Source organism: Protomyctophum parallelum (genome assembly GCF_964188405.1).
Source record: "Protomyctophum parallelum genome assembly, chromosome: 2".
NCBI classification, from domain to species: domain Eukaryota; kingdom Metazoa; phylum Chordata; class Actinopteri; order Myctophiformes; family Myctophidae; genus Protomyctophum; species Protomyctophum parallelum.
Genome location: NC_139699.1, coordinates 28683194 through 28695157, shown reverse-complemented (window position 1 = coordinate 28695157; position 11964 = coordinate 28683194). Strand labels below are relative to the sequence as shown.

At 41.7% G+C, this 11964-nt stretch overlaps 1 protein-coding gene across 2 annotated transcripts in view; it reads left to right on the top strand.

Annotated features, from left to right (window-relative positions):
• Positions 1–11964, top strand: part of LOC310878565 (collagen and calcium-binding EGF domain-containing protein 1-like) — a 46715-nt gene that overhangs the window by 29658 nt on the left and 5093 nt on the right. For both annotated transcript variants that reach the window (XM_083792906.1, XM_083792907.1), the window contains 3 exons: positions 5536–5588; positions 8989–9123; positions 10514–10654. In XM_083792906.1, coding sequence (XP_083649032.1) covers positions 5536–5588; positions 8989–9123; positions 10514–10654 — 329 coding nt within the window. The remainder of the gene's footprint in view (positions 1–5535; positions 5589–8988; positions 9124–10513; positions 10655–11964) is intronic.

Below are 11964 nucleotides of genomic sequence, written 5' to 3'. Positions count from 1 at the left end.
GGCACCGTGGGGTGGTCAGTCAATCAGTCAGATTTCATGGTGGGTAACAACATGGTCAAACAGAGCCTGTCAAGAGTGTGCTTATTTTTAACAGCCTTATATAAAAGTAAGGCACTTTGTACATTTTTAACCACTTAAACCCTATATGCTTCATTGACCGGAGGCTCCCTCCCAGGGGTCTATGCTTGGTCCCCTCCTCCTTCCCACCAAAATTATTTTCAATATAGAGACATTAAAACCCGTTTTGGTGTTTTAACTAAGCATTATGTTATACTTTAGCTATTGAAAAATAGCAGATCTACATGCTCATAGCGCACCACAGGCGCTACGAGCTTGTAGGTCTGCTATTTTTGAGAAATCGTGAAAATACGTCACAAATCTTTGAATATATATTCATTCAGAGCGAATGGTTTTTTTTATTTCGACGTCGGGCCTAAATGGGTTAAAGTCCATTTTACCCACATTTAGTGGGTTGGCTCATAAACATAAACACAAACCAAACATCATCCTACAGTTGCATATATCTAGCTCCTATCAAGAGTTGCATGTGATCTCTCTTCTCTATCCTGTTTTCTTCTTACCCCATCTCTTGGCTGTACTAACATAGAAAGTATTATCTGCCGTTACAATGACAACAGAAAATGCCACAAAATTAATAGTTGAAGCAGTTTTTTTAAGGCTTTGAGCTGGCCTTGGGTGATTGACAGCCTGTAGATAGATTCCCTGTTCTCAGGAAGTCCCCTGAGGACAGGATAATCTTCTCCAGAATGAAACTGATATGGAGAAGATGGACACCTTATCACTGAAGACCAGCAATCAAAGGCCAACAATCTGTCAGTGAAGCAATACATTAGAGAGAGAGAGAGCAACATGAATATACATCAATAGGTTTCAAATCACAGTCGTTTAAAAGTACATAAAGTCCACAGAGGGAGTGACAACATAAAGGAGAGGATTGAAGCCACACACACTCACTCACACGCATGCACGCACAACACACACACACACACACACACACACACACACACACAGGGGCGCAATAAGGTAGGGGACGGAGGGGTTTCGTCCCCTGCCAGCCTCACATTGGTCCCCCCCAGATGTGTTAGTGGGTCCCCCCTGGCTGGGGAAGTCCCCCCCTGGTTCCAAAGTTATCTTAGGAGTAATACTTTTGAAATCCTGCGTTCATAAACGCGATATATTTTGAAGCATATATTTGATCCACCCCTGTTTAAATCCCAAAATGGTTTGGCCCGTTCTCTCAACTTTCGGAAGTTGGGAGTTGTTACACCGCAATCAGTGACCCAATGTGCTTTGCACTCTGTAATGATTCTAATAATACAGGAACAGAATTCAATAGGACACCACTTTTGGTGTCACGCACCACTTTGGCACCGTCAGACGATCAATAGATGAATGGATTTACTTTATCCTTTTCATGTCAAGGACCCCCAAATGGACACGTATTAGCCTGCGGACCCCCCCCCATTTGAAGAGAAGAGAAGGACCCCCATAAGAGAAGATTTATACAGCTCGGACGGACCCTATTTTAACCATTTCTAGCGGTGGGACTCCAATTGATAATCAATGTTAATTAAAAAAACTGAGAGCGTCCACATGACATGCCACAAACTATCATGTAGTTGTACCTCTGGGGGTCCCCGGACCCCACTTTGGGAATTATATTATTATTTTGGGGGATTTGGGGAAAGGAGGAGATCGACGCCGCTATTAACTGTCAAGACCAGGTAAGGCGCTGCAGGTTTTTCTTTCCTCTCGAGTTGCATGGGTTGAACTAAACTACATTAAAACATCCTCTCCTGAAAACCTCCCAGGTGTTGTACATTTTATAGGATAGGCTAACTTACAGATCAGATGGTCAGTGAGTTTTGACCTGTTCGAGGCGCTGCTGATAATGTGGTTAAACTTTTACGTTTTGAGACAAATGGGGAGGAGGAGGAATCACAGCCAGGTAATTCATAATAATAACTGTGCCAAAACGCAGTTTTGTATGTACATTGAGTCACTGGCACAACCTCTCTGTAGTTCGACCCCAAACCCTAACCATAACCCCACGTTTGTGGTTAGACCCCCCCATCCCCCCCTCTCCTAGGGTGGTGGGGGGGACGGGGGGGACGGATTTTTCGGCGGCGCCGCTTTGCGGCGCCGATGTCCCCCCCTAGCGTTCGGTCCGTGTTGCGCCGCTGCACACACACACACACACACACACACACATACGTGTGCTCACACACAGAATAGCAGACTGCCCTGTAACTGAAAGGTCATAGTTAATTTCTTATACCCACATTGTCTTATACACCTTTTACTTAGTTAACATAAGGCTGATTTACAGAACAATCTTCAACAAAGGAATTCACAGGACGGGCTCCATTTATCCATTTGTAACTCGTAAGAGTTTACAAATGATGATCAGCATTCAGCACTGCTCTTGCACCTCCATTGGCATTAGAAAAGCACATGGTTTACATCTCCCACTGGCCCCATCTGCTCAGCCAGATGCCCAAGACCCTTGTGTATCATTGTCTCATCCCTCAAATCACCCTTAACCCCCGTTTCCCATCAACAGAATGACTGACAGACAGGCTGTCTGTTGATGTTTGTAGGGGGAGTAGGGTGACTTCAGCTTGTCTATTTTACAGCCCCAGTCCAAAAGAAATAATCTTGTCTGTGCCCAAAAGACGTTGGGAAACATTCTCATTAATTCCACATCAGTCGGAATGAGCCGGAACATGTCATAATACAGTAAACTTGCTTGTACTGTAACTATAGCAACGCAGTAATAACAGCACCTCCTGTTTTCCTCTTTAGAAACTCAGGCAAGAAGTTTTGCATGACAAAACGGAGCATCGTTCTGACAGCACGTGGAGGCACAATGCTCTGACGTTGTGATGAATATAAAAGTCTTTATTGACCCAAGGACCCCTGCAGGACCCCATTGTAATTCCCTATCCCATTTCCACCTCAGCGCCTATCTCCTGCAGCCTCCATCTCCTCCATCCCCAGCCTGCAGACTGAGGCTGCTCTCATCTGGATTTCATCAAGCTCTAGCTAGCGTCGCCGTTTTATAGGTTATTTTTCATTCGGAGGAGAGAGAGGAGGGGTGGAGTGTGTGTGGGGGGGTCTCGGAGTGATTTAGAGTTATTTTGCATGGAGTTTTGGAGGAGAATAAAAGCAAATTGTCATCTAGAGGGGCCATGAATGAGGTAGCATGCTAAATTCCCTCCGCCAAGAGCATGCTGTGTTCCGGACAGGAGTCTTCCTACGTAAATCCCGACTTATACTTTGTCGCATGACGGCATGGCAAGCCGAAAATAGCTGACCTGCAAGCTCACACCGCATCACAGACATAACACGTTTGAGCTTGTAGGTCTGCTATTTTCGGCGCGTGACGACCTTGTCCAACAGAGCATGAATTAGGCACAATCTTCCTCTTCCTGTGTATGTGTCTGGTCTTTATGTTTTGTGTGGTAAGCATGCATGCATCCATCCACGCATGCGTTTGTTTGTGCTTGCTTGTGTGTACATAGCACTTGTATGTATGTCTGCTTGTTATTTTTACGCTGTAAGGCTCTGTAGTAGTTCCAGGTTCCTCTCCGGTCCTCCTGCCCTAATCTCTGTAGCATGTGGTGGATTGTTGTGTGAGGATCCAAAGCGTTTTACTGCAAAACACTATAAATCCATTCCGGATTTTAAAAAAAGTTAAATGATATTCATTGCACAATATGGCAAAAATTCAGATGACTGCTTATGGGAAATTATTAGCAGACTGCTTAGCAAGCAAAGTTTTTTTTTTGTTGGAAGTTAGGTTGGTTCATAGTTCATGCTCAGTTAAATGCTCATTGAATTTGTCCACGTAAGTGTTGAATTTCCCAGATGTTAGATATCTGATTTAGGAGTGAAATAAAAAACAATCAGCTCAGCCCTGCATTTACAAGTAGAGGGAGACAAACAGGTGAACTTCTACTGGACTCCATGAGAACATAGCACAATATGCTGTATATTCAACAATATGAACTATAAAAAGAAGAGAGAAAAGAAAACATATGGGTCCATGCTGTGTGGTTCTTGCTTCAGTTGGATTTCTTACCACTGCTTCAAGTTCAGTGTCAAGACTTAGTTTAAAGCTTCTCTTTTTTCCCCTGGCAAATCCTACACTTTATAATACATCTCCATCAGTGCTGTACCGACAGACCAATGTGATTCTCGCACAGACTGCCAAGAACCTTGCTTTGATTGTCATCAACGAATGTTGATGCAACGTGGGCTGTGTGTACGACAGTTGTGTGAGGCCCGTATTGCATACATGACTCAACCCTGCACATGTTCACGCTCATACCTTATTTTTAAGTGGTGCAACCACTTCTACATCCAGCATGCAATGTCCATGTACCTGTGTATCTGTTTGTGTACCTGTGTGAGCACGAGTGGTGTGCGCATGCGTGAAGTTGGAACGAGAGAAGTATGTGACATGGCTGCCACCTGCTGGACGCAAACGATACAGAGAAGAAATTGGAACGATACAGAGAAGAAATTGGAATGATACAAATTGGAACGATACAGAGAACCAATAGACGGGAGTTGCACCACTTGGTTCACACTGGTGTGATTTCGTGATTTTTATTTTGTACTTAGTTGGTGTGGCACACCGATTTACGAGTTCACAACGCATCACAGTGCAATGCTTTATTTATGGCATGATGCACAACCAAGTATAACTTGGGCTTCAAAGCCGTTCTCTCCCCCTCTCCAATGTCTCCATCACCCTCCTGTTACAACCTCAGTCCTTGAGGATAAATAATGTCATTCTGCTTGTTACTTTTATTTTTACACATTTTTTATTAAATGCACATTCTGTTTGTTTTATTCTCTATTTATATTGGACAATGTCTACATTTTAAAACACAACAGTTACGTTCGCATGAAGTAGATACTTTCTTCCTCTTCCTCAAGTCTTTGGATGACTACTACTTTTTCCACTGAAGTCATTATTATATTAACATAACAATAGTTTTAGGTGAGTACAATACAGTTTTTGGCTACTCTACCCAACTCTGTTCTTCCTGCTGCATGTACACTTTACTGACTACCTTCACAACTCTGTGTAGCCTACAAGGCTCTCAGTGTTCTCTTGATTGCAATGCCTTGGCAATCATATACTGTAGTATGTAATATAATGTATCATGACTTCAGAGGTACATTGCACCCCTGGCTGGAATCCACTACTGGCTCCTCACCTACAAATTGTGATTGTAATATATTCTCAATACTAATGGTACCATAATGAGCTGACTCAAAGACAATATTATCTTTCATATAATGAAAGTCTTCATTCTGTAATTCTTAAGCAGATTTGTACTTTTTCGCAATTTTGCCCTCCGAAAATCACCGATCTAGAAGCTCACAATGAGTCGCATCTGTGACGTGTTGTGAACTTGTCTGTCTGTCTGTCTGTCTGTCTGTCTGTCTGTCGGTCTGTCTGTCTGTCTGTCTGTCTGTCTGTCTGTCTGTGTTTTCCAGGAGGAAGTGCTGTGAGGGCTTCAGATTTGTGATGGGCCAATGCATACCTGAAGGTAGGTAAACAATACAACTATTATCTACATGAGCCTGAATAATTCATATATATTTGATACACCTACAGTACTCATCACCTCCAAGGTTATGTTTTTGTCCATTTCTGTCTGTCTGTCATAAATCAAGGCTCTGTCTCATTTGCAAAGAATCTTCCTGTGTATAGCATGTTTAGAAAGAAGAGACATTTTGATGTGTCTCTCAGTTCGTTTTTTGTACACTCAAGACATGCTCCATATATGTCCAGTACAGAATTCATTCCATATGTTGATCTGACCCCCCATGCCAAAGCACCAGCGCTCGCCCAGCAGTCTGCCATCACCCAGGTGGATGCGTGCACGTGACCTAATGGCGAGGTCGCTTCTCCCCCTCAGGGCGTCTTATTAGTATTGTGGTACTGTAAAAGATGACACAGTTTGTCTCAGCTGGTTCCTTACTACAGCTTTACTCTCTTAGTAAAAAAAAGGTCATGTTTATTTCACCATTTAAGAACTCAAGGTGTCTTAAGGTGTATTTAAATAGCATTGCTACAAAATGTGAACATACACTTAAGATATAATCATTGGTAAGTGGCCAAGGAAACAGAGCCATGTGGATATGAAAGATTATGAACTTTTCATTTATACTATATTTATACTACCACCACTACTTCCACTTCCCCCTGCTCAGCTGTTGTGAGACATACTGGCAGAAACATACTCCTCCCTCAAGGTGGCCAGGGGCGCTAGGCTGGAGAAAGGGGAAGTGCCTTTTGCCCAGGCAGCAGGCACAACCCGATGAGAAGAAGACCAGAGCTCTGTGAAACATCTCCTCATCCGCTGCAGGACCTTCCCGTTGTAGATGGATGGAGGCTGGAAGGGTGCAACCGTGTTTCCCTGCAGCTGATGGTTGGATGTGCAGAGCACCTTGAGCAGCTTAATGAGAAAGTCTGGGTCCCTGGCCTCCAGGTAGGTGAGGTGGCAGAGGTGAAGAGGAATGCTGATTCCCGGCTCTAGCAACACTATGGGCTTGCGCTCCAGGCAGTTTCTGAACAGAGACATGTTGGCCTCCAGGAGACACCAGCGACTCCGCACAAACTCTGAGCTCAGGACGAGCAGAACTTTCTGGCTCTCCTGAACGCAGTCGGACATGTTCTCCAGCACAGTGCGACCGGGAACAAAGTCGCGTTCGTGATAGCAGACCTGCAAGCCGCAGGACTCCAACTCGTCGATGAGGTTGTGGGTCCAACACACATCAGCGCTGCTGTAGCTGATGAAGACATGGTAATGTTCACCGTCCCTCAGCAGAGGGGGGGCGGCTTGGACACATGATGGAGTCAGATGAATGATATGCTTTGATCCAATGTCAACTCTGATAGACTGCATCTTCTGCACAGAAAACTTTGTTAGTGTAAATTAATTTACAGTTTAATCGCCCCGTTTCCTGTTCCAGTTCATTTTTCCATAACTTTGTTACAGTAGATTGACTCGGCAGTAGGGTGGAACTGGAAACACCTTTACATGCGTATTTTGGAAAATGAACATTAACAGGAAATATCAATAAAGTATACCATAAAAGGTGCCTGGAGTTGCCCAATACAGTAGCAACTTCTGATCTTAATATTTCAATTGAGTCACAATTTTGGTGCGTTTATAATATTTATATCCAAATCAGAAACCCTTATTTGCAAGTCAAGTCACCTTTATTACAGTATATAGCTCATTTCAAAACTGCTAGGAGTTGACCCATAGTTCTTTCCAATGGAGGTAGATGACCAAATGACAAGAACACAAGAAAATTAAAAAAAAGTAAAATGTCAAACTTCGAACAGATTAGACACAATGAAAATGCTTTGGCATGTTGCGCAGTGATCATAAGACTTTGTCACGACACAAGCAAAGACAAATTAAATTATTTAAATTGGAAAACACTGAAAAATAGCATTTCATATTAAAGCCATTAAAATGTTTTAAAATAAATAAAAATAAAACTCTCTTTGTACTTTTCTTATTTTATTTCCATTGAAAATCATGTATTCTGGTTAAAGATAAACAGCATAGATAAAAAATACCTTTGTGAGTAGTACTGCATATTGTTGTATCACCAGAAATGAATTGGGAAGTGATTCTAAAAACATATAAACCTACTAATAAACTGTACTGGCTATTTAGCCTTTATTTAAAGACACAGTTACTTCTTGTTTTCAAAACGGCTGAATGTATCCTTTATCCTGTAATGAATATTAATCTTCTATTGTCTTTATTGCATCATGCTGCCATGATATATTATATGATATCTCCCTTTGTTTGGTTCTTCATCTTTATCTGCAGGAGTGTAACTAATTAATTTAAAACAATATTAAGTCTTTCAAAAATAAAAACAGTGGTTGAAGAATACAGTACATCCTACTGTACAATAAGGGTCAGATATGAGTGCCAACGCGGTTTATTACTTCATATAGCCTATATGATATATATTATGCTATCATTAGACTATTGTAGACTATACTGTATGTCCATGAGGTACAGTATGTAATCTTTGACTGTGAGAGTAGTGTATACCAGGTGGTACCACCAGTGATAGTACATCTGACAAAACCATTTCCATCCATTTGTCTGCGTTTTTGTGCGTGCAATATTTAGATCAGAAACACCTCACTGAGCAAGATCCCAGAGAGGATCGAAGGTGTGAAGGTGTTTTTGGAAAGGAATGAGATGTCTAAAAATAAATTACATGAAGGTTAGGGTATCTGATTTCAAAACAAATTTGTGCTGCCTTGGTGGAGGTATCACATTCTATACTATACATTCAATGTATAGTAGTTTCTCTCTCTCTCTCTCTCTCTCTCTCTGCATTTACACCTTGATTTAACACACTGCTGTCCAATCACCCACAACATATTTTAATGTGTGAAGGTGAGACTGAAGTGGTTTGATTCTTCGTCTGTGGAAAGGTTAGACAGTGGGAAACAATGTCCACTAGAGGGAGCTATTACTTGCATGACTTTGTAGTCTGTCACTGCAAATCTACACAGAATATTCAAATACTCACCTTCATAATGTGCTGCACTTATTCACTCACCCTTATCTTTTAAATCACTTCTAAAAACATATGTTTCAAAAAGTGTTCATGTAAATAATATTGTCTTTTGATGTATGATCCTTCTATGGTTATCCATGATTCAAATTGTATTAACTTATTTATTTTGACTATATTCTTTTAGCATCCTCCAAGTTAAAATGTATTGTGCATTCGGTCACAACCGTCCCATTGTCCCATTTGTTTTTCAGCACGTTGCAACTCATGTTATACAAATTGCCATATACATATATAGTTATTATTATTACTTCAATAAATTGAACATGATGTCTTGTTAACATGCCAGATTTAGCTAGAAGCTCATATCTCTCTCTCTCTCTATAGGTGTAGATGTGTGTGCTGGCTCGCCCTGTGAGCAGCAGTGTACTGACAACTTTGGAAGGGTTGTGTGCACCTGTTACCCAGGTTATCGCTTTGACCGTGAGAGACACCGCAGCCATAAGTCTCCTTACTGTCTGGGTCAGTCCACTTCCTGCTTGTCTCCCGTCCCGGACATACTGTCTGCCGATACTGTACGGCCACTACTGTACCAGACTAATCTTTACACTGTGTGTGCGTGCGTGCGTGTGTGTGTGTGTGTGTGTGTGTGTGTGTGTGAGTGTGTGTGATATGATATGTTTTACAAGCCTTATCTAATCTGCACAATTTGTTTTTCCTTGCTATCCATTTCCATCGTTTATTATCTTTATCCTTTGTGTGTGTGCCCATTTTTTCTTTTGGCACGTTTCTCAACTAGTGGGTCTCGACCCAAATTCTAATTTTCAATGTTGGATTCAAGTAAAATTTGAATCCACGACAATTTCCATCAGACAGCTCCATAATTATGGAAATTTGTTTTTATTGATGATATATGAGATGCATTTATGCATATCGTCTCTTTCGTGTGGAAACCGCATATGTCCAAAACTGTACTTTTCACGATTCAAATTCAAAAATAGCAAAAGCAGCAGATCGCTAAGCTCAAAATGCACGGCTTCGCTCCACATTTCAAACTTGTGGATTTGCTACTTTTGTGTGGCGTTGTAGTATGATCAAGTAGGGCATTAATTTACGAGTGTTGTGAATTTTCTCCATGCTGTCTATGCAAGCCTCTGGTGGACAGTTCCCATTCATTTGCATCCCCAATGAGACACATGTGTCTGCCATCACCACTTAACTAACTAACCACTGACAGTTCGAGTGTGCCCTCAGTATATACAGTAAGCAGCAACTCAATGAGTCTACAGTATTACAGCTTCAACCCAGGCAGCCATGCGTACAGTACCTGAACTATAAACCATGGTGAAAGGAAGAAATAAACTGTCATCTTGTTAAAAATACCTTGGTGTCACAAAACCTCTCTCTGATCGAAGAAACTTGGATGGTCAGCTCATATCCAGAACTAACAAACCAGATCATATTTAATATGGAGATTAGAGGTTTATTCCATAGTCCATATAGTCCATAGCCAGTGGCTATCATGAAAATAGGGAATGATCCAACCATTACCAAACCCTAAAGTAAAATAGAGCCAGTAGATGGATGCTGGGGTGGAGGTATAGTATAGGGCCGTTCGGCAGCAACAGAAATGAGTGACTGTGACTATTTAATGTCTTTTGTTAAAACATAGTGTTAAATAGCTCTCTGATAGCAATGAGGTAGGGTATAAGTGGTTATGCCATATACTTAGTCATGCAACGAAAAGCGAAAATAGCCGATCTTCGGAAATGTTCACCTGGATCAGAATGACATGCCTAAAACAGACGCCAGATTGAAAGTGGTTAAGTAACCATTTCTCTGTGTGTGTGCGTCTCTCTCTCTTTCTCTCTCTCTCTCTCTCTGTCTATCTGTTTCTCTTGTAAACGGTCAGATATTGATGAGTGTGAGCAGCAGTCCAGCAGCAGTGTGTGTGACCAGGAGTGTGTGAACACCCTTGGCAGCTTCCAGTGTCGCTGTCACAGCGGCTACATACTGGCCCCGGACCAACGCTCCTGCATCCTCAGACACAACTGTAAGTTTACAGTAGTTGAGTACAGTAGAATCGTTTTTATGAGGCTTTGAGGGTTTGTGTAAACACAAACATTGAAGACAAAAGTGAGGACAAAAATGGTGATTGGCCAGAATGAGCACATGTATGATGATAACGTATGATGATAAGAGCGCCCCTCACTTCACATGGGTGTGATTTTTTAAGAACAAATATGTCATCGTACACACTTCACACACAACATACTTCAATTACATCACTGGTTCTCAAACCAGACGTCATTGAGGGGGTCCCCAGCTAAATGTTTGATAGTTAATAACCAAATAACTCTGAGATAGTACAAATCACTTGTACAGCGGATGTACTGTGTATCTGGGACAGTATAATCTAGATAACCAGCACCTCTGGGTGCATATAAAGACAACTAATTTTCTTTCAGTTCCTGGTATGAAGTAAGGTTTTTCAGAGGGTTTGTGGTGTTTAAAACCTATATGATATGACGCAGAATCAATTAATATGGAGTGGCAATGTCAATGTGCTTTCTTGTGTGTGTGTGTGTGTGTGTGTGTGTGTGTGTGTGTGTGTGTGTGTGTGTGTGTGTGTGTGTGTGTGTGTGTGTGTGTGTGCGTGCGTGCGTGCGTGCGTGCGTGTGCGTGCGTGCACTCGCGCGCGTGTGCGTGCATGCATTTTCAAAGTCTAGGCCTAATTCATTACATACAGAGCATTTCACTTTACAGTCTGTTATGGACCTTCGTCTAGGGTGAAAGGACATGACACAATTTGAGAGGAGACAGGGTGAAAAGAACTTCAATTTATTTGTAGCAGCTCTTTCAGTTGCAGAGACAATTGTACAATTCTGGTTCACAATTCTCCAATATGTTAGCTTCAGAGTGCAGGTGCTATACTAACAAAACGAATCTAACTAGAAAACAAAAGTTTACCCCTACCTAAAGGCCTTAACAGAATTTTAACAAAAGACAATTCTAAATCCCTAACTACCCTAACTAACCAAAATTACAATAAGGTAACAAAAGAAAAGACCTGGCACTCCTACATGGTGGAGGTAGGAACCGGGCTTTTTAAACAAGGATAGATAGCAGGTTTTACAGACTCATAATATAATATAATAAAGATTACTGTAAACAAAAACTGGACTAAACAAAACAAATCATAACTTACAGCAAGGAACCAGAACTAAGAGCAAACAAGATAATAAGGCAGGCACAAGAGAGGACTAGATGGATCGAGTCTCTGCTGCAGAATGCTGTCGTCCCCTCCAGAGCAGAAGTTCAACTGAGACTTTATACAGAAACAGGAAGAGTGCCCAGCCAACA